The following is a 21679-nucleotide window of genomic DNA, read 5'->3' as shown; positions in this document are numbered from 1 at the left end:
CCATAGATAGGGTGCAGAGGAGATTTACAAGGATGCTGCCTGGATTGCAGAGCATACCTTATGAAAGCAGGTTGAGGGAACTCGGCCTTTTCTCCTTGGAGAGATGGAGGATGAGGGGGGACCTGATAGAGTTGTATAAGATGATGAGAGGTATTGATAGGGTAGATAGTCAGAGGCTTTTCCCCAGGGCTGAATTGGTGGCCACAAGAGGACATAGGTTTAAGGTGCTGGGGAGTAGATATAGAGGAGATGTCTGGGGTAAGTTTTTTACTCAGACAGTGGTGAGTGCGTGGAATGGGCTGCCGGAAATGGTGGTGGAGGTGGATACGATAGGGTCTTTCAAGAGACTGTTAGATAGGTACATGGAGCTGAGTAAAATAGAGGGCTATGGGTAAGCCTAGTAATTTCTAGGGCAGGGACATGTTCAGTACAGCTTTGTGGGCCAAAGGGCCTGAATTGTGCTGTAGTTTTTCTATGTTTCTACCACACTTGAATTCATTTAAATATGGTGCTACTGACATTTAGTTTTACAGCCAGCTCTTAAGGGAACATAATATAGGCATCCCTGTGTTACAACAGCTTGGGTACGGAAATCTACTCTTACAGAGTTCACATATCGCTGGTAAAACATCTGAGATATGGAATAAAAAATATGGAATTTGTGTGGGGGGAAATAAATCAAGTAAATAAACACACCATTTTCTTTTCAACTTGCATTCCTTGATATATGCACAGTTGATGTGGCTTCATGTTATGGAAAGTCATGACTCGGGTGCCCTCCCAATGCCAAGGATTGCCTGTACAAATAAGACTCTTCCTGCTACAGGGGAGTGTGGCTATTTAATGATTGCGTATTGCAGTGACAGAAGGGCTCCCAGGGATTCAGAAGGACCTTGAACAGGTTGGTAGAAATAGAATGTTCTTTGTGCAGGGTGATCATGGAAACCCTCCAACGCAGACAGAAGGTTGGCAGGAAGTCTTGTACATGAGTTTAACCTATGACTGCAAGGAAATACCCAAGCTTACTTTGCCTGCTCCTTTGGGTTTAAAGAAGAATGGATGAAGTATTCTCTTGAATATGCAGTTTGGATGACCTTCTTAATGCAGCAGCAAGCAGCAAATTGTGAAATGTTGCAGAATTTAGGAGTTACTGTCCGGAAGGATCCTAAGGCTAGGAAGCTAGGTGTGACTGTGATCTTGACCTCCATGGGCAGATTAGTCCAGACATACACAGGCTCGGTTTGAGATTACAAGGAGACATTGTTCGTCCTTGCAGTGATCTCATTAAGGACGATAGTATGTTTGTGTTCTGGTTCTTTCTGCAACATGATTTCATGTAACAGGATGGTAAAAACTTGAATAATGAGGACGTTTTCATACCAATGAGAGTAAAAATCACAGTGGTGACAAATTTTGTATCAGGCACTACTGTTGATATTTGGAAGAATTCAATGATGGGAGCATGGGTGCTTTCGCAAGAGAAAATCCCACCAAAAAGTCAGGAGTTTGAATTTCTCAGTGGGTGATAAGATGCCCGGAAGAGGAGCAATGTTACTCTGCCCTGGGTTTCAATGTGCAGTACTTATTTTGCAGTTGTGCAAGGAATTTTTCTTTCTTTTTCAATCTTTTTATTAATTTTCAAATTAATACAGATTAATACATATAAAATTGGTAATTATACACGTAATACAAAGAGATCGGGAGGATAATCATGCCATATATAGTCATAAAGAATAAAAAATATATGCTAGGCCCCACGGTTTCTTGGTAAATGAATATATTACAAAAAGAAAGTCAAAAGGAGAAAGAAAAAGATTTATTATATAAGTAAAGGAATTTTGAAGTCAGTGCATTTTGCAGTTCTATATTCCAGAAAAAGGATATTATCAGGGCTTGCTAATGATTATTAAGTAATTTTGATTGTGTTAATGTAATCCACTTCATACAAATTGTCATCTTGTATCTCCAGTAAATTGTTGCAATTTATTCCTTTAGGCCCCTGATGATTGGTACTTCTGGATTACCTCATTCCTATGCCAAGTATAGTAGGCCCATCACTATGGATTCCAGTCAGGATGGCACAGCAGTACATGGTATTCCGGTAGGTTAAAAGTGATTTGTTTGTTAAGGAATTGAGGTGAAACAGCTGGGCCTATATAGAGGAGTGCAGTCAGTAAGTGGAGGTGAAGTGTTATTAAGGTTGGGCTTTAAAACACTGGAGATAGTACAGGAAACCGAGGCAGTTGAAGAGTTTCTTCCATTTTGAGCTTTTGCTAAAGAATAGGTTAGGATATGATTTCAGAACTGTTTGATGCAAAAAGATAGAAAAAGTAAGCTGTGATATTTGCACATAAGATGATGAATTGAGAGGCTTAAACAGGAAGGGGTTATTATATGACAATTTACCCTGAATTCCCCGTGATCTATTTAGTTTGATTTTTGACCTGTGATTAGTAAGAATCAAACGGTACAGCAACCAAAAGAATTCCTGAAAGGAAGAAATGAGAGGTAGGTCTGTTCTGTGTGCTTAGAAGAAAAACCCTTTTTCAAAATACTCCAAAAAGACAGTAAACGAATATATTTGATACAATTGATGCCTGTGCTGTGTCCTGAAATGTCTTTCAGGCTCCTCGAATCAGTGGCTGTGTGACTCACTCCCTGTTATGTAAACATTCCCCCACTTTCATATCTTGTCACGAAGGAATAATATATTGATGTTTATTTGCCCTGCTGATCATCTTTAATGCTAGAATCATTGATAGTCTCTGAAATATTTTATCATTGATAGTGCATCGACCTTGCTCCTCTTCAGCTTGTCTCACAGGCTGTTCTCTGCTCTTTATACTGTGGGTGGAAGAGGTTCAGTGCCTTTTCTGAAGTTTTTTGTTCCATTGCCCATTCTGTACATGGCATGTAGAAGTGCTGAATTTTTGTTCTTTCTCCAAGTTTGTGTTTTCTCACCCCACAGCACCCCCACCCCACTGCCCTAATACCACCGAGGAAGAATGATGAATACTGTCGACTGAGAGGTTGAGGGTAGAAGGGGGAAGAGAATTTGGAGGAAGTAGGAAAATGTAAAGGTGAACTTGGGGTAAATAGTAGAGAAACCTTGTTAACTGGGAAAGGAAAGTGAATTAATAATCAAATGTAACTCTGAAGGGTATCGCTCCATATTTCCATAAGGATGGGTGGTTTCCCATCAAGAAAATTGGGCAGGTTGGCAATTCCTGTTCCTTTTCCCCCTGTGGTTGATCAAGCTTGAATATTAGTGCTGTGGATTTATGGCTTAGGATAAGTCAGATGAGCTAATGGAAGGACGTGTGTGGAATGAAGAGATTAATGCACTTTGGTTAATATGTTCAGAAATGTGAAACCTGTGAGAAAAGCAGTGTTTATCCTGGAGGCGTTATCATCTCTGAAATCACACATTTGATTGGAAGTCCGGATCATTCTTCTGAAGAACAGCACAGGTAGGAGCCGGTGTCAGATTCAACTCTTCCACTGTGTTTAAGAGCTTAGCCGTTATATATTTTTTATCGTTGAAAAGCAGCATCTCCCTATAGCAGTCTTCTTGGATGGACCTTTCAGGTACAGATATCTCCAAAAACTGTTTCCTGGCTAATTATTCAACGGTCCTTTTGTTGCTTTCTGATGGCAAATTAGTGGCTTGACCTTGTACAATGAGCTCATCTTGTCTGGCACCTGTTAAATTACCAACCACCATCTGGATGGGATCCCCTCACTCCCAACCAGAAGCTGTCTTCTGTGACTTCCAGTGGTTAAGGTTGTCCTAACATAATAAACCTCCAGAAAGAAGTTACATTATCAACATAATGTCTTGAATGCTTTAGCAATGCTTGATGTCTCGGGCTGGAGTGATATACAAGCAGCAAACTCCATACGCTTGTCGTCCAGCTTAAAATAAATGTCCTCTTCCATCCCTTTCATCTGTGAAACTCTGACTGCTGTGGTGATTTTAGTTCGTTGAGCTAAATTTAACTTTTGATGTAAATCCTAACAATAATTGTAAAATGGTGAGAAGTATTGAAAACTGACATGTCTTTTGGTTATCTTTTATCATTGCTCTCTAATTAGTCAGACCACTGCAAATAATTTGCACTTTTTCACAAATTTATCAAACTACTAAGATTGGAACAGTTCTACTGGATCACATAACCTCTGTTCTAATGAAAGGAGTTGCTGCATTGCTTCATAATTGATGCCTGCCCATTTCTGGCTTCATAAAGAAATGAACGTGTGTATCGTGTTGATTCCTGGAGTTGTTGCTCTTTATGTGTTTTATTTATGCCTGTCTGTTTTACTATCTATAGTTTTGAGAGTGGAAAGCCAAGAACTGCTGAAACACTGTTCAGTACGGATACAGACAACCTGGTTGCCACTTCCAGCACAGTGACTTCACCATTTACATCACATGACCTGTATGACACACTTCCTGGATGAAAACTGTCAAATGACCACAGAAGAGAATTCTGGACCGGTGAGATTTTGCTTGAAATTAATCTGAAGAAATTAATGATTAGTTATTCTCCCTCTCCACGTTGTGCATGGCTTTAGAAGGAGTAGTGCTAATGGTCAGTTCCAACCTTCTAACTTTATTTATCTGATCGAAGGTCACACACACCACAGGACAAAATCCCTTCTGCTGGGAACTGGGGTAGTGGAAGTTTGTCCCCATACCCACCTCAAATGCAGTGCATCCATTGGGAATAAAATGCAAGAAACAAAATAAAGAGGAAACCTGACTTGTAACTTAGCTGGCCCTGTGACACTAAATAATCTCCTATTTAGTGGCATACTGTGATCTCAAGACTGGGAATGTCTCTTTAATAAAGTGAATTATTTTAATGATCTTTTTCTGCGTTTCGGAAAAGATTGATTAATAGCTGGAACTGGTCACTTTGAATTGATCATTTAATTCTATTTTATTCTTCCTTTTCACTCTAGGGGTGAAATAATCGACCATTTGGATATGATTGACAACAGTTTGGCTCAGATGCATTCCTCACTCAGCAACAATCGATTAAACATTAATTTGGATTTACTCAAAGCTGTGAGTTGAAATCGAATTTATCTTTTCTAGGGGCAATGTAAAATCTAGATCTGTATAGCCATTGAGTTATAGTGATCTACGACAAGGAAATGGGCCCCTTGTCCCACCAAGTCCACACCAACCATCAAGCATCCATTTACACTGATGCTACACTAAACCCATTTTGTTTTCCACACCTCAGATTCTCCAGCTACCTTTACACCCACCTACACATAATGGACACCTAACTCACCAAGTTGCAAATGTTGGCACATGGGGGGAAATCGGAGCACCCAGTGGAAACCCATGTGGTGGTAGGGAGAACACACAGACTGCACCAGAGAATATGGGCACACATGTAATTTCTCCATTTCAACTTAAAACTGGCCTAAGTATGGTTTTCCCATGAGGGCAAGTCATGTGTTTCCCCCACTTTTGTCTATAAGAGGGGATTGTTTTATTGATAACTCTTGCGCTTCCTTGGTGGAGATTATAAATAGGCTCTTGTTATGGCTCTTTTGGTTCGATGTTGTGCACCGAAACCATACAGATCAGCTGGTTCCAGGTCTGCTGACCACCTGCTCAGTTAGATGTTCTCAGTAATGTCAGCATTTGGTCACTAAACTTTGGTATCTGCAACTCTGGATTGGAGAGAGGAACTCATTTCAGCCTCGATTCCCACTGCTGATCATTAGCATTTCGCCTTTGCTGGAAAATGGATTCGACCCAAATTAGATCTGGATGTGATGATCTCCATTCTAGACCATGTTGCCTGTACTTAACTGGCCTGTTTCTAACGATGACAGTCACAACCGTTGTGATGTGTTTAACAATATTAGTGGTACTGCACCTCAAGAGTCAGCATTTTCCAGCAAGGGGAGAGAAGGAGAAAATTGGCAAAAAAAAAAATTGCCATTATGATCGCTCTTTTAATGGCAAAATTTCAGGTCTAATTCTCTTTCAATAAATATATTTTTGGAATGACAGGCAAATAGGGAGAAATAATGCATGCATTTGCAAGATGAAGTGCAAGTGCTTACACAGAGATCACAAAGAATCAATGCAGGATTAATGTCTACTTTGAAAAGGGAATGTAACCACTGGCACCAGCCTTGCATCAAAATGTCATTAGTTTTTGATAATTTGACAGTTTTGTGCTTATTCATCAAGTGAAAAGAATTTGTTTTTGTTTGGGGCAGTGGGAGACTTACATATTGAGTGTTCTTAAGAATGGGCTTTTTCTTTTTAACTTTAAAGTCTTTCCATCAAGGCCACATTAGAATTTTTAACACTTCAGCAAATTTGCCAATTTTTGCACAAAGCAATTTTTATGTCAGAATTTGCAGAGTCTGAGGAAAAGTTAATTAGTTGTCTTTGCTTTTGTCCCATGAATTGTTAAAAATTAATCTGCATATGCCTCATGGAAAATAAATGGCATTTTATGTTCATATTTAACAGCATTTTAAATAACCTGATCAAGAGTAATCAATTAGAAGTGTTGAATTCTAGCATGCCTAAAATATGCACAATACCCTCAAACTCACTTTGTGCAAAGCACTCGAGTTATAAGATCTTTTACTTTTTAGACAAGGACCACAAGAGGCATTAGGCCACATTGGTAAGAGTGGAGTGTGCCTTCAGTAAATCAGTTACACTTTTGATTACTTCTTTTTTCTCAGCTCTACAACCCATCAGTTGGAGGATTAGTAACAACATTTCCTGAAGTAGGACTGGACACCAGCAAGGTACTTAGCTCATGGCAAATGATATCATTATAAGCAGCTAGCCTTTTTTTTCAGCTGGTTGCAAAAAGTCAGGAGAGAGCAGATTGTTGCCCTTTAGCTGTATATTTGCATGTTTTGTACATTTTGGACATATTTCCATTTCATGGAATCTCATACCAATTTTGAGAACCATCTTGGGGGTGAAACTAGGCTTTGTAGCAACTATCTTATGGGCAATCAAGGAGTATTAAATTATCAATCTGACATTTGCATTGTAAGGGCACAATTCTAGTAGGAAGTGCGCCACACTACATAGTTACAAAGAGGCTAACAGCTGCAGGTGTCATACAGATGGTGCAGATCATGAATCCAGTCAGTATGTAATACATATTTCAAGCCAACATTGCCACTTTGGAGCTCCATGCTCTGGTTGACAGCTTCTCTTAACCCTGTACAGCTGTGTATGCTTCATTGGCTTGAACAGTACCCACACCTGGGCTATTAAAAAGGAATTCAACAATTTACAGGTTAGTTATTGATTTATTTCTTCTGACGCTGGAATTTTGAGTTTCCCATATGATTTAAGTATCAGTAGTCAGACAGTGGTCTGGCTGATGCAGGAGTGAGTTTTTGGTGAATTAAATGCTTGTGCACAAACTATATTTTTTCTGAACATGGGTAGGCTAGTGGGTCTTCCTCCTGGCATTCAGCACGACTTGGAGAATAAATGCAGCCTGTCCAGAGCAGGACAAGATGCTGAAGGGGAGTGGGATGGGCGGGGGTTGGGGTGGGGAGAGACGCACTTTCAGGAATTCTCTTCACCATAATGGCCAGCATTGTCTCCTCCATTGAGTAGGTACTTTCTCCCTGCTGCCTCCTGTTGGGATGGCTTGCTGCTCCAAGACAAAGATGGGTGCATTAGTGAGTGTCACGCAGTATGTTTGGGTGATGCACCTATCATGATTGAATAGTTGTTGCTGTGATGCAGTATGCTTGGGTGATGTGGCTGCCATGGGTGAGTAGTTGCAGTGTGTGCGAGTTATGAGATGTGGGTATGAGACTAACAATGGTGTGAAGTATATGAAGGAGAGATAAAGCATATGAGTATATTGTATGAATCTGTTTAATCAGATTGTTGTTAGGTAAGTGAAAGTACTGTAGTTAATTGAGTTGTGAGTGAGGCACTTAAAGATGCAGTCCCACCTTAAGAACTTGTGTGAGATCACTGAACATCTTCCTGGGTTGCATCTAGGTGCCTGGCTACAGACTGGCAAATATCCCTGCACCTGTCAATGCCACTGCCTCTGAGCATGGGACTGGTGGGCTGTCAGGATGCACAGGACATCTTCCTTACTTTTTCATTCCACTGCCAGAGAGCATTTCAAATTCCCATAATCAGCCATTGTTGAATCTTCCACGGCACCACATTCTGAATGATCTCAGCACCACTGGCAGCCACAGTGTTCAGGTTAAGTTTCAGTAATTCTGGACACTAATTGTATTGGGCATCCTATTGCTGCAGGCAGTCAGTTAACAATGCTGGGAGCACTGGTGCATGCAGTGACCATGGAACTAATGGTATGCATTGTAAACCTTGTGCTCATTTTCAAGGTTGACTGATTTAACCCATCCTTGTCCTTTTAAATAGTTTTATTTTACACTTGTGTTGCAGTTTATCCAGTGGCTATTTGAGATGTTCACCTGCTGTCAAAGGATATGCAGATTTGTAAAAGTATGTTATCTGAAAGTAGTTAATCCCATATTGAAAATTAGAGAGACATCTTTTGGCTTGAAAATAGTGTTGGGAGCAGGTTACTTTTCTGAACAGCATGGCAATTGGAATTCTACAGTTTTGTCAATTTTAGGTTAGCAGATGGAAAATTTGGCCTTAATTTTGTTTTTAATCTACAAAACAGTATCATTCACAAGAACACTAAGTGTCAGTGGGTTCAGGAGTGGGAAAACATTTTCTCTAATAATATGAATTATGTAATTGATACTGTTCATGCCTTATCTTATTAAAGATTAAGAGTTGCAGCTAAGTATTACATGTTCTTGCAGGGGGCAAATGGACAAAAAGATAGTAATGCACAAGAGGAACAAGATTATACAGAATTGCAGACCAAACAAGGTAAGCTGCTCTTGTTTATTTTGTGATTAAATCTTAGAATTAGTAAACTAATAATGGAAGAACATAGAAAAATGCCTACTTATTGGCTATGCAGAAATAGGAGTGAAATACCAGCTCAGTTTGGAGCATTGGGAAGTATCTGGGTGCACTGTGATCATTTGTTTCTAAGGAGCTGATAGTATAAGATTGTTTAGTAATTTGTTTGTCTGCTCTGTAAATCTTTCTCTCCTTCCTTACTCTTCTCCCTCACTCATCTTTACAGGTGAAGCTGAAAGTCAAGATAGCAACACCCTGCCTTTCTCAAAGGAGGAAGCTGAGGGAACGGATGAGACCGATATGTTACCAACCTTGCTGGAACTGGCAGAAGAGGCTAGTGATGTCACGTTTTTCCCCAGCGAGATCTCCATTTTTGACAGTGACACTTGAAACCAAGGATCCAAGCTGATCTACAACCAAATGGCGTCCAGCTTTTGCTGAGATGGGTGTATTCTTTTGAAACAGTAGAACATTGCGTTACTGCTGTAAATCAGAATTTCCTCATTAATGGGCAGTGGATTTCTAGGCACAGTGTGTTCCTTTAGCTTGGGCTTAATGAAGTTAGACTAGTGAGTAGTATTATCCACAAGTCAGTATCCTTAAAGTGATCTTGCATTTCTTTTCTTTTTTGACATAAGCTAACATAATTAGAAAAGAGACTGCTGTGCAATTAAATGGACAGGTCTGCTTTGGGCTGACAAACTGGCCTCCTTGTGTAACATTTCCATTTCTCTCTTCCATAAAGTATTTGAGTCAAGCTGTCACTAAGTAGAAGCAGAGGTATTGATGAACTGAAGGTCTGATTGACTGCGCTTTGCCATCAGCCTGGTAAAGCAGAGCTGTTTCAGTGGAGATCATTCAGGAGAGGGTAGGAGAATATAGGGATATGTTTATTACTAGGCTTTCTTTATTTTCCATTGAAGCTGCTCGTTTTGAATAGACATCAGACATGGGTTTGCTACTGTGCACAGTTGTGTGATTATTAATATTTAGCATCAGCTGAATCCAACAAGAACTTCATAAAAGTTGTGTCTGCACAGTCCACTGACAGAACAAGCCTTGGATATTTGATTATTTAGGTATTTACTCATTATTAGTTCCAGTCCTGCTCCTGATCTGGTTTATTCCCCGACAGTTTCCAAAAGGGTTTAATTTGCAGTTTCTGGCCTTTATTTTCTTTGTTGCATCATATAAGGTACCTGGGAATTTTTTAGTAGCAGGATAGATTCCACCTGAAGCAGGTTGATTGCTACGGAATGGTCAATAGAAGTAGAGAATTAAAAGAAAGATGCAAGGACTACCCAGGAGGTTGGTCAGCATCAGTGCAGAGTTTGATATAGAAGTTCTAAACAAAATATGAGCTTCGCTGAGGCCTGCTGTTGATTTTTCATTTTTTATGTTGAATTCAGAGCAATTTTTGAAAGAAAATTGCAAAATGCAGCTCCATGTGTCTTAGGTTTTTTTTAATTAGTCCCACCTTTTGTTGTAACATCCCACTCCTTGCATTTCTCTGGTTTCTCCACACAAATCACAATACAATTCCATTTTGCATTTCCAATTCTTATATAATTGCGTTCTTATTTACAAGTTCTGGAGGCTGAACTACATCCAGCCAACTTCAAAAACTCCAAACAATTCTTCTGGCTATGAATAGGTATTAACTGGTGTTCATGTTATCGTTACATAGAATTAAATGTGGCAACGTCTTTCATCATTTAATTACTTTTAAAATTTGTAATTCCTGGCTTTGACTTTTTACATGTCCTGCCATCCTCTCCCATAGGTTATAAGGTGCTTGAGTAGGTTTTCACATGTGCTGGCAGCACTCTGATAAGTTTCCAGCAGGAATCACTGGAGAATGATCAGCAACAGAAAGCCCAAGGCCATATTTCCAGAGCTCTTCTACCACTCTCAACTTAACTCGCTACTGCCAGGGTTGTGTGGCAGTTTAGTTCCTCTGCTGTCAAATGGCATATATTTTACTCCAAAGCTATGAACAGGCCTAATGCAAGATCTATTGTCAGTAGAGCTTGTAGGTCAGGAAGGACTGGTCTGCAGATGTATAGTCCAGTTTCTCTAAAGCTAGGGGTGCAGCCCTACAACTTAAAGTGCTCATATTTTGCACAGGCAGCTGGGCTACCCCCAGAACACCCTATGCAAAAAAGATGCATTTCACTGTGTGTTTCGATGTACATGTGACTCATAAAGATATCTTGTGTAAATTGCTAAATTGGCGATTAATTTTAATACAGGTAAATATGAAGTGATTCATTCAGTACATTGTAGGAGAGGCAGTACAGACTAAATGGCATAGGACTTAAAAGGTGTGTAGGAACAGATGGAACTGAGTGTGTATGTATATAAATCCTTAAGTAGTAGGACAAGTTGAGAGAGTGATTAGTAAAGAATATGAGATACTGCCTTCATAAATAGAAGCATAGGTTACAAAAATCAGGGGGATTACAGTGAACCTGTCTGAAACACTGGTAAGGACACAACTGGAGAATTGCATCCATTTCTTGCCACCACTCTTTAGTAAAGATTTATTGGAATATTTCCAGTGGTGAGGGATTTCAGCTGTAAAAATAGACAGGAGAAGAAGTTGTTCTCCTTGAAGCAGAGATTACAAGGAGATTTGGTAATAGTGTAGAAGGTGGTGATAGGTATAGATAGAGTAAATGGAGGGAAGCTGACCCCATTAGAGGATGGTTGGAAATCTAGGGAACATGGGTTTAATGTGCTGGCTGAAAGGTGCAATGGAGAATGTGAGAAAAAAATTTCTTTACGCAGTGTTTTATGATCTAACTCTCCCTGCCTGTTAAGGTGTGGCAACAGAGTCAGTAAAGGCTCTCAGAGAATTGGGCAAGTACTTGAGGAAAAAGAATTTGCACAGAATAGGAGAATCAGGAAATTGGATTGAGTGGATTGATGTACAAAGAGCTGACATACACTTGATGGTCTGAATAATCTCCTATCATGCCATACGAAACTATGATACTAAACGTTGCTCATAATGCATGAAGCTTGATAACTATTTTGGGTGCTTCAGTAATTGCTTATAACACCTGATTTTTTTTAAAGGGCTCTGCTGATTTCAAAGATGGTAAATTGTTACACAGTAGAGGGTGATAACAAAATGCATTGTAAAACAAAAACCTAACAATTGGTGTTCAGCAGCACAGTAGAAAGCACAACTGGTATGATTGGAGCCAGACAAATGAGAAAAATGTAGAACACAAAGCCTAGATCTCTGGTGACCTCCTTGAGATACAACATTTTGAGAGAAAGGTCTGGTGGAATTCCTCTCTTTTGTGGGTCAGGGAAATTAAAATGGCCAAACAATCTCATGAATTAGGGAAGAAGGGAAAAATCCATTGCTTTCTCTGTTACAAATGGGGTTGATCTTGGATGTGTCATTTAGAAATGCTCTTCAGCGTTTTCCAGGCTTCTAGTAGATCTTGGTAAACTCAAAATAGGTGTCAAGTTCAAACCTGGTAAGCATCTCTTTGATCTCAGAGCTTCTATCCAAAGCATAGGTGCATGTTCATGATCTTTTATTTGCTGATGACTGTGATATTGTTGCCACACCTGGTGGGCTAGAAAAAAAATGATTTATCTCTTTTTTAAAAAAAAACTCACTTTACCTTTCCATTATTTTTGAAAACTTCACTTTGTTGCGTGAGTACTGGTCAAGGCAAGAAGGGAAATGGAATATCAAAGAAAAGTGACACTAGTATACTGTGCTAGCCTTTGCCAATCCAAATGCATCAACTTGCACCTGTCATTTGTGAAACGTTCTTCACAAAAAAGAGATTTTTGCATATTCCGGTTATGTACATTTGCCTTAAAATGAAATCTTGATTGCATTAGAAGTGTGCTGCATTTTACTTTCATTATTTTGTTTTAAATGCATGCCTTTGATTCCATTTGGCTGGTTTGCAATAATGCTAATCATCACGAGAGGGCATTACATTGCAGTTAATGTGAGCACCAAGGATTGTATGTTACATGGTGATGCCATTGCCTTTATATTGTCAACTCCGATGTCTACTTATACTCTTGATGACTGAAATTAATGATGGTATCTTGTTACTTCTGTTGCATTCATTGCATGTTTTAATTTCAGAAGTGAATATCAAGATGTTTTTTTATTTTCAACATTCACTTCTGATGTTGACTGTTGTTTCTCTTCATTCCCCCCCCACCACCCAAACTAGGTGCATGTTGGGAAGTTATAGTTTTTTTTGCAATAGTAGTCTACTACAGATACAACTGTAGGAGAAATGAAACACTTGGAAGTCCCATGTTAATATATTGCCCTTTACCATGCTTAATGGTAGCTCAGAATACATTGAGGTTTGTTGCAGTTGTCCCTTGTCATGCACAAAATAAAAAGTAAATTATTTTTGAGAGTAAGCTCCCATTGGTATCACATTATAATAGTAACTGCTTTCTCTCAGCATGAACCTCATGCATTGTCAACTGAATCTTGGTTAAAACGAATGACGCTATAAATAATGACCTTGAAGTTCAAGTGCACCTTAATGTGCATGTTCGATGGTGGTCGCAGTAGCATATCAATGTCTGTTTCTGTTGCAGGCCAGACTCTAAACTCATTAGTTCCTGAGACCCGATGCCATGGATATTACTAGACATCATCGAAAGGAAGCAGAGTGATCAGTTTAATTGCAGGTGTGGGAGGGATAGTGATTGGTCAGTGCAGAGGCATTAGGCCCTAGTCTAATTGAAGACTTGGGACCATTGAGACATTGGGTGACAGGAAGGTGGTGGTTGGTGGGGAGAGTTGGTGGTCAGTGGGGGTGGTGGTATCATGGAGAGGAAGAACTGAGGGATAACAAAGCAAGTATTGGGGTTTCCTGAATGTGGTCCCAGACAGGTCCTGCAGTATGAAGACCTAGTGCCAATAAAAGTTATTCCTACAACATCATAGATTAATTTTCTCTGCACTGCTGCAGAGCTTTGTATCTGTAATGATGTAATTTGTTGCGTGTCCGATAAGATGTTCCTAGATGAATTTTGAGATGGTCGTTACTGTGAGTCCTCGTACTAAAATTAACAGCACTACACAGTTTTAATTCTTAATGTTTTGAAATTGAAATTCCTTTCTCCCCTAATGCCTCTGCAATCTTGCAGATGTGATAATTGAAGAATTCGAATTGGGCAGCAACTGACTTCCCTGTGATTTGCATGTCACAGTAACCCAGTAATATAGTAGCATTTCCAGTATCTCTGTCCATCTGTGCTCCCCATTTCCAGCTTCATAAAAGATGATGAGGCTTTTACGGGGAAAACATCTTCATTTTAACAGAAGTACAGATGATGGAAACTGAAACTTATCTTTATGTATTACACGATCAAAGGTGATTTTTTTTCTCAAGAATATGTTTACAGAATTGTCTCTGTTGGCACCAATTGACAAATCAGTTAGCCACAGAATGGTTAGTTTGGGAATTTTTGCTTAAAATCAGTGGGACAACAAGGGAGGCTTTGAGGTTGTCTCAAACCATGTTGGAGCATAATAGATAGACCTTCTTCCTGCATCTGGCTGTGCTACCTTGACCTAGCTGAGCTTCCTGCTGATATTGAAAGGCAGCAGGTTACTTTTGCTAGTGCCAACATCTCTTATCTCCATAAGCTTGAATTTTTGGAAAGTAAATGAAAGGATACATTGGGAAGATGTAGAAAGAATAACATTGCCTGCTCAGAGATTTGATTTATTAGAGTGCGTAATCTACTGCCTTGCACTTTTTTTAAGAAGCTGTATATGAGTCACGGTTCTGAGAGTGATGAATTACTAGTAACAGTGCTCTTTCTAGAAAAGCAGTGTTAAAGAAGCACAAGATGGGGTTATAGTTAACAGTTTAAGCCCTTAATTCTTAGACTGGCACATAACCACCACTTATGTGTTAGTAATTAAGCACTTAACTGTTAAATCTTTAATCGGTACCATAATAATTTTCTTCTTGATCTTGCAGCATACAATATTTTTTTAAAAGGTCCTTTGTGACCTTTTCACTAGTGCATGGGAACTATTTTGTCTTTTGCTTATCTTTCTATGTGTAAATAGGATTTGTTTCTTAGGACTTTTTTTTTAGAGAGTATGTGGTTTTTGTACAGAAAGTCTGAAGAAATGTTTAAGGTATCAATTTTGCACACTTAATGCTGTTCACATGCACTACACTAACAAAATAATGGACAGATTTAAATCTATGTTATCAAATGTTTGATATTAAGTATATTTCTTACAGTGGCTATATATTAATAAATGCATTGTCAAATTCCAGTGAAATATCTGGCTTTCTACTTGTGAACTGTGTTTTTTAAGCCAATTGGCAATGTTATTGTCATTGTGCAGAACCTTGTTCTTCTTGTACCAGTGAAGGCTTTGCAAACTGTCCACAGTAACAGATGCAGAGTGAAGGTCCCTTATTCCCAGGTGACTTATAGCACCTTGTGAGAAATGGAGACATTTCTTGCTAAGCCATGCGAGTTTTAAAATAGCTAGAATTAAAATGGAAACTATAGTTTGATTTACTGGAGGGAAGCTGGTGATCTACCTATCGGGAAGTGGTTATTGGTGAAAATTTCTGAAAATTAATTTAGTTGAAGCAGCTAATTTGAAATGGTAATGAGAGGATTTTTTGAATGATTGTTCTGGAATATTGACTCCTGAGAGCAATCCATCACAAGGGTAAAACTCCTATTTTGATAAAAGGTGTGAAAAAACTTAACTCCATAAAGTCGGTCAATCTCCATTTATGTGAAAACAGATCATAAAAAGTAAAGCAGTAGTGGGGGATAAATGTCATGCCATGTGAGAAATAAGGAAAGAATGCAGCTTATTAGCTCCATCCAGAGCGATTCTACACCCTGATTTTTTTTAAGCTCAATTCCTATCTCTCTCATGTCTTTCTCCCATCCTTTATTATCAGGATAATGCTTTCCACCTACCCAAGCATCCTAAAATGTTTAGTTACCAAACATTCTAACTCTGCAACCAATCTCCATGATGGATATTAAACAATTTTGTTTCAATCTTTGCAGTTAATTCATCTAAAGCAGGAAACACTTTGTACATTTATTCTGTCATACTGTCTCAGTCATTGGTGTTTGTTAAGCTGTATATCCCTCTGTGTTTATCTAGATTGCTACTCTGCTGTCCAGCTTTGATATTTCTTTTACTGCTTTTGAATTTGCCCATTCTGAATCTTCCCTCTCCCCATTTTATAACTTTAAAGCTCTGTGTGTAAAGGAATGTGGGGAGAGGGCAGGGGTGTGTGGCAAATTGGATAGCCATCTCAAAGCTGCTACTGTCACAATGTGCAGATTAGACTCTCTCTGTGCTGGAAGAATAATTCTAAGCACTTCCCATCATGGATAATGGAAAGCAATCCAGAACAAGGCACAGGCCAACTAAGGGGCTCTGTGATCAGTTGTAGTAATTACTTGTACTCCAGCTATGGCAAGCTATTAAAATGCAAACTACGGTTTGGTTCCATGTTTTATTGAGATGGGGCACTGATTTTATAATTGTTTTAGCATACTACTATTCATATTTGCTTTGGTATTATAAAAGCATTACATTCATTTCATACCTGAATATAGTTAGGGAGCTGTACTGTGTGCAGGAGGAGTATCAGATCTAAAGATTAGCGTGGGGGAAAGCAGCTATGAAGAGTTACTCTTTTTTTTGGATATCTGACTGTTCATTACCATTATCTTTCTTCCATTTTTCTTTTCTGTATTATTTTACCTGTCTTCTAATTGGTGTTCCTAAATTAGCTTTTCAGTTATTCAAAGCTCCACAGGTGAATGTAACCAGACTGCGTTCTCAAAGTTCTCCCTCTGTCACTAGATGGCCCTGTAACACATCCACTAAAACACCTTGTTATTTCAACACTCAGTAATGTTATGGTACCTTCTATTGGGCTAGAGAGATGCAGTTGGATAAACAAAGCTGGTCCATCAAGATTGCCAATGATGGGGTCCTTCCATTTTGGAGATCAGACCATATTTATATTTTATTGTGAGCTGCCCACATATTAAAAGAACTGACAAATTGTTAGATGATGCAGTAGAGGTGGCGAATTTGCCTTTCACATAAAGTGACCTCGGAACTTTTAAGCTGTGATATTTTCAGAAGAGAAGATTATCACAGTGGAGTAGTAAAATGATGAGACGAGACTGCAGTTGTTTGTTGCTTCAGATTCCAGCATCTGCAGTCTCTAGCCTCTCAGAAGATTATCACCTTTCATAGCTTCCTGTTCTTATACCACAGTGGCATGCATGGTATGGATGTCCTCTGCTAGTAAATAAGATATCTTATTAGTCACATGTACATCGAAACACACAGTGAAATAAACCTTTTGCGTAGAGTGTTCTGGGGCAGCCCGCAGGTGTTGCCATAGCATGCCCACAACTTCCTAACCTGTATGTCTTTGGAATGTGGGAGGAAACCCACGCAGACGCAGGGAGGACGTACAAACTCTTTACAGACAGTGACCGGAATTGAACCCAGGTTGCTGGCACTGTAATAGTGTTACGCTAACTGCTACACTACCGTGCCTGCCCAATGGATAGCTAAGTAAATCAGTCATCAGACACTGAGAGAGGTTACAGACACTGGTAACTGCATTATATCCAGGACCTAATTGCAGTGCAAAAGTTTTAATTGGTTTGACTAGGACTGTTTAGCCAATAATCTTTTGTCTGAATGATGTCATGCAACACCTTGCACCCACCATTCCTAATCCTTCCCTTTCCCTTTGCACATGTTTCTCCTCCAGCTGCAGTGATCCACATGACTTCCACCTCCTCCTGCCTAGTTGCACATTTATTACCTGCTCTCAGACCAACACAAACACTCAGCTGCCATTAGAATGCATTTGAGTTGCAAATTACAACTAAATATAATGAAAAAGCTGAGAAGACCAGTACAGAATATTAAGGGCCACCTTAAACACTGCCAATTAGAGTGTAAGTATATGAGAAGTAAGAGCATATGTAGACCATCCACCCTTTGAGTCCACTCTTTTAACATTCATTGAGATCATGGCTGATCTACTTCAGCACCATTTTCCATAGTTTTTGATTGCCTTAATGTCCAGAAAACTATTGATCTCTGTTTGAATGAATGCAACAAACCTACAGAGACCATACAAAGATTTATCACCATCCAAGGGAAGAACTTGTTCTTCATTTCAGTTTTGCACAACCTACCCTGTTTGCTGAAACTGTGTCCCCTGGTTCTACTCCTCATCCCCCCCCTGCACCTAGTCTGTCAAACCCTTTAAGAATTTTGCGTATTTTTGGTGAGATTCCTCTCATTCTTCTAAACCCTAAGGAGTAGAGTCCATCTACTCTATCCTCATTAAGCAAATCTGCCATCCCTGAAACCAGTTCAATGAACCTTTGCTGCACTCTCTCCATGGCAAATACATCTCTTTTTAGTTAAGGAGACCAAAAGTGTAAACAATACTCAGGTGCAGCCTCACCAAAGCCATATACAATTGCCTACAGTCCTGATGCAGGGTTTTGACCTGAAAGACAACTCCTTCCCCTCTCCATAGATGCTGCTGATCACTAAGTTCCTCCAGCCAATTGTTTGTTGCTCCAGCATCTGCAGTTTCTGTGTGTGCAATAAGGACTACTGTATTCAAATCCTCTTGTAAGAAAGGCTAACCTACCATTTTCCTTCCTGCTTGCTGCACCAGCATATTGGCCTTCAGCAACTTGTGTACAAACACACCCAGGTCCCTTTGAACATCTAAATGACCCACTCCTTTAACATTTAATAAGTGCTCTTATGTGCACCAAAGAGGACAACCTCACATTTTTCTACACTATATTACATCTGTCATGTTCTTGCCTACTCACTCAACTTGTCCATATCCACTTGAAACCTAACTACATCCTCTCCTGTACTCACAAATCCAGCTAGTTTTGTATGTTCCTCAAACTTGGAATAAAGTGTTTGGTAACCTCAACCAAACCATTGATATCCATTGTGAATAGTCAGGGCTGAAGCACTAATCCCTGCAGTACCCCACTAATACTACCATTAGTGAATTAATCTGATAATAATGGAATTCTTCCACCATATATGGTGTGCCCCACTCACAATGAGACAGACCATCATAAGTCCTGTTTGAGTTCACTTGTAGGTTACACGCCTCAGGGAATGGACTCTGTGGGATTCTTCTCCTGTATAAAACTTTTCCTTATGGATACATATCCTGAAGATTAGTTTTTATAATACAAATTTTGTCATTTACCAGTTGTAATTTTGAAGCAGCAACTATAAGAGATACATTAAGGATATCCTAAATCTTTTGCTTCCATTGTATATATTATTCCTCACTAAACAATTCATGGTGTGACTTACGTGGGATGCTAACATGATGTTTTACATGATTTAGGCTTTTATTTCATCATATCCAGTGTTATCTCAGGTGGATTTGAATGTAAGACTGGTAGGTAAAGCAGAAAATGAGTGGGAGCCTTTCAAAAAGAAGTTTGGTTGACATAAGAGGAAAGCTATTCAAAAACAGAGATTTAACAGGATGATAAAAAGAAGCCTGAAGATAAATCAGAGGTTGAGAATTCAGTAGAGAACCAAGCTGAACACAAAGTACTGAGGAGAACTGAAAGGTAAGAAGAGTAAGGAGACTGCAGTAGAATATATAGCAAGTAATATATCAGGGAAACCAATAACTTTGCATAAATTCTGCTTTACCAGTCAAGAAAATCATGACTGAACCTAAGCAAATCTGCTTCCTACCTATTCCCATATTCCATGATTCCCTAAGTGCCCAAAAATCTGTTTGTCTCAGCCTTAAATCTAGTGAATGTCTGAAATCTACAACCTTCTAGGGATAAAGAATCCCAAAGATTTACAGCCCTGAATAAAGGAGTTTCTCCTTGTATTAATTCTAAATGACTAATCTCATCCTGAGACCTCGCTATTGTTCTCATATGGTAGTCAAAGGAAGGGTGGGGATGGTGAATGACAAACAAAAAACAGCTAGTGGAGACTGAGTGCATGGCAGAACCATTAAATGAGTACTTTCCAATGTCACAATAAAGAACAAGGTAGAGAAATTGGAGAGGATTAAAAAAAAGGTAATGAAATGGTACTCAAACAGTTGGTGGTGTTGAAAGTGGAATCTTGATGTTGTTGGGATACATCCTGGGCTATTTAGGATGCAGCTGGTAGATGTTCAAACTGCAGCTGCCTTGGCCTGCTCAAATATGATAGGGGAATCAAGGGGAAATTTAGTAAAAATGTTCAAAGTCGTGAAGATTTAGATCTAGAGAAACTGTTCCCAGTGGCAGAAGGACCTATAAGCAGGGGATAGAAATTTATTATTGGCAAAAGGACGGAAATGAGATGAGGAAATTTTTTTTAACATCAGAAATTGTGATCTGAATTTCACCTCCTGAAGATGTGGTGGAATCAGACTCAATATCAGCTTCCAAAACAGAATTGGACAAATGCTTGAAGGGAAAAAAAATTGCAAGGGGAAGGGGACTGTCAGTCTACCTAGCCCAAGCACCAACACCCTCTGTGTAGTGTCATTCATTAATGACTAATGTCAAAGGACTAATTGTGCCTGGAAGTTTACTTTCTTGGATACTTTGCATATGTGGTCGAGGTTTGAGTTTTAAGAAGCATATAGGTACCCATGGAGTCAATTACTGTAGTGAATATCTGAAACTACATCAGGAGAGTGAATCATAACATTTATCAGTAAACTTCTCCACCCTAAAATGATTTCTTTGGGGACTGTTCATGGGTTTCATACTCATCTGACTGCAGAGTGTATATTTGGGTGAGAGGTGTAAGAGGGAGTGGTGCTGGTCTAACTATTCTTTTGGAATGACTCATATTTGTTCAACTGATTAAAAAGGATCCAAGTGCTGCCTGCCACAGTTTCACGTAAATCTGAGACAGGGCTCCCCTATGTAAAATTTAAGGTCTGAGTCACTATAAGACCTACACAAAGCTCTCTACAAAGAACGAAATCACTAAGAACATTAAATTTTCCAGTGGATTGAATAGGTTTACAATGGTGGTGACATTATCTTGTTGACAGATTTGGAGTGCCTGATATTTATTGCGTTCTCCTTTATTACTTGATCCCCCTTCTCCCTCCCAAATTTTCTTCTCTCCTTTGGAAATCCCATGAATACTCATTGCCCTTTAGAGTCATACAGTCACAGAGTCATACAGCACAGCAACAGGCCCTATGACTCACTGTGTCTTGTGTGAACCATACTGTAGTTATCTATAAATCCATTTTTCCAGCGCTTGGCCTCTTGCCTTCCAAACATGGTGTTTTAAGTGCTCATCTAAATACTTAAATACTGTGAGAGTACCTCTCCCCCCCCCCCCCCACCCCCCCCCCCCCCCCCCCCCCCCCCCCCCCCCCCCCCCCCCCCGAGCAAGTGTGTTCCAGACTTGAACCACAAACTATAGGTGAAAACATTCTTCCCTCGAATCTCCTACCAATTATCTTAAACCCATGCCCTCTGATTTATAGGCACCTCTATTGAGGGGAAAAAATTCACTATCTTACCCTCTCTGTGCCCCATATAATTTTGTCTAACTCAGGTTATCCTCTGTCTCCTCCACTCCAAGAAAACAAAATTCAGGCTATACAGTAATGGATATGAAAAAACTGTAGATGCTGGAATTCTGAAATAAAGACAGAAAAC

The 21679-nt window shown here is 39.4% G+C and overlaps 1 protein-coding gene across 1 annotated transcript in view; it reads left to right on the top strand.

Moving 5' to 3' along the window:
- Positions 1–4487, top strand: part of LOC127573504 (heat shock factor protein-like) — a 28423-nt gene extending 23936 nt beyond the window's left edge. The window contains exons 7-9 of the mRNA XM_052021791.1: positions 1996–2101; positions 3364–3470; positions 4332–4487. Of these exons, the coding sequence (XP_051877751.1) occupies positions 1996–2101; positions 3364–3470; positions 4332–4461 (343 nt within the window). The 3' untranslated portion in view covers positions 4462–4487. The remainder of the gene's footprint in view (positions 1–1995; positions 2102–3363; positions 3471–4331) is intronic.
- Positions 4488–21679: the final 17192 nt, after the last annotated feature.

Source organism: Pristis pectinata, chromosome 8 (assembly GCF_009764475.1).
Source record: "Pristis pectinata isolate sPriPec2 chromosome 8, sPriPec2.1.pri, whole genome shotgun sequence".
Classification (NCBI taxonomy): Eukaryota; Metazoa; Chordata; class Chondrichthyes; order Rhinopristiformes; family Pristidae; genus Pristis; species Pristis pectinata.
Note: the sequence above shows the minus strand (reverse complement) of the source record. Positions and strands in the feature narration are given on the sequence as shown.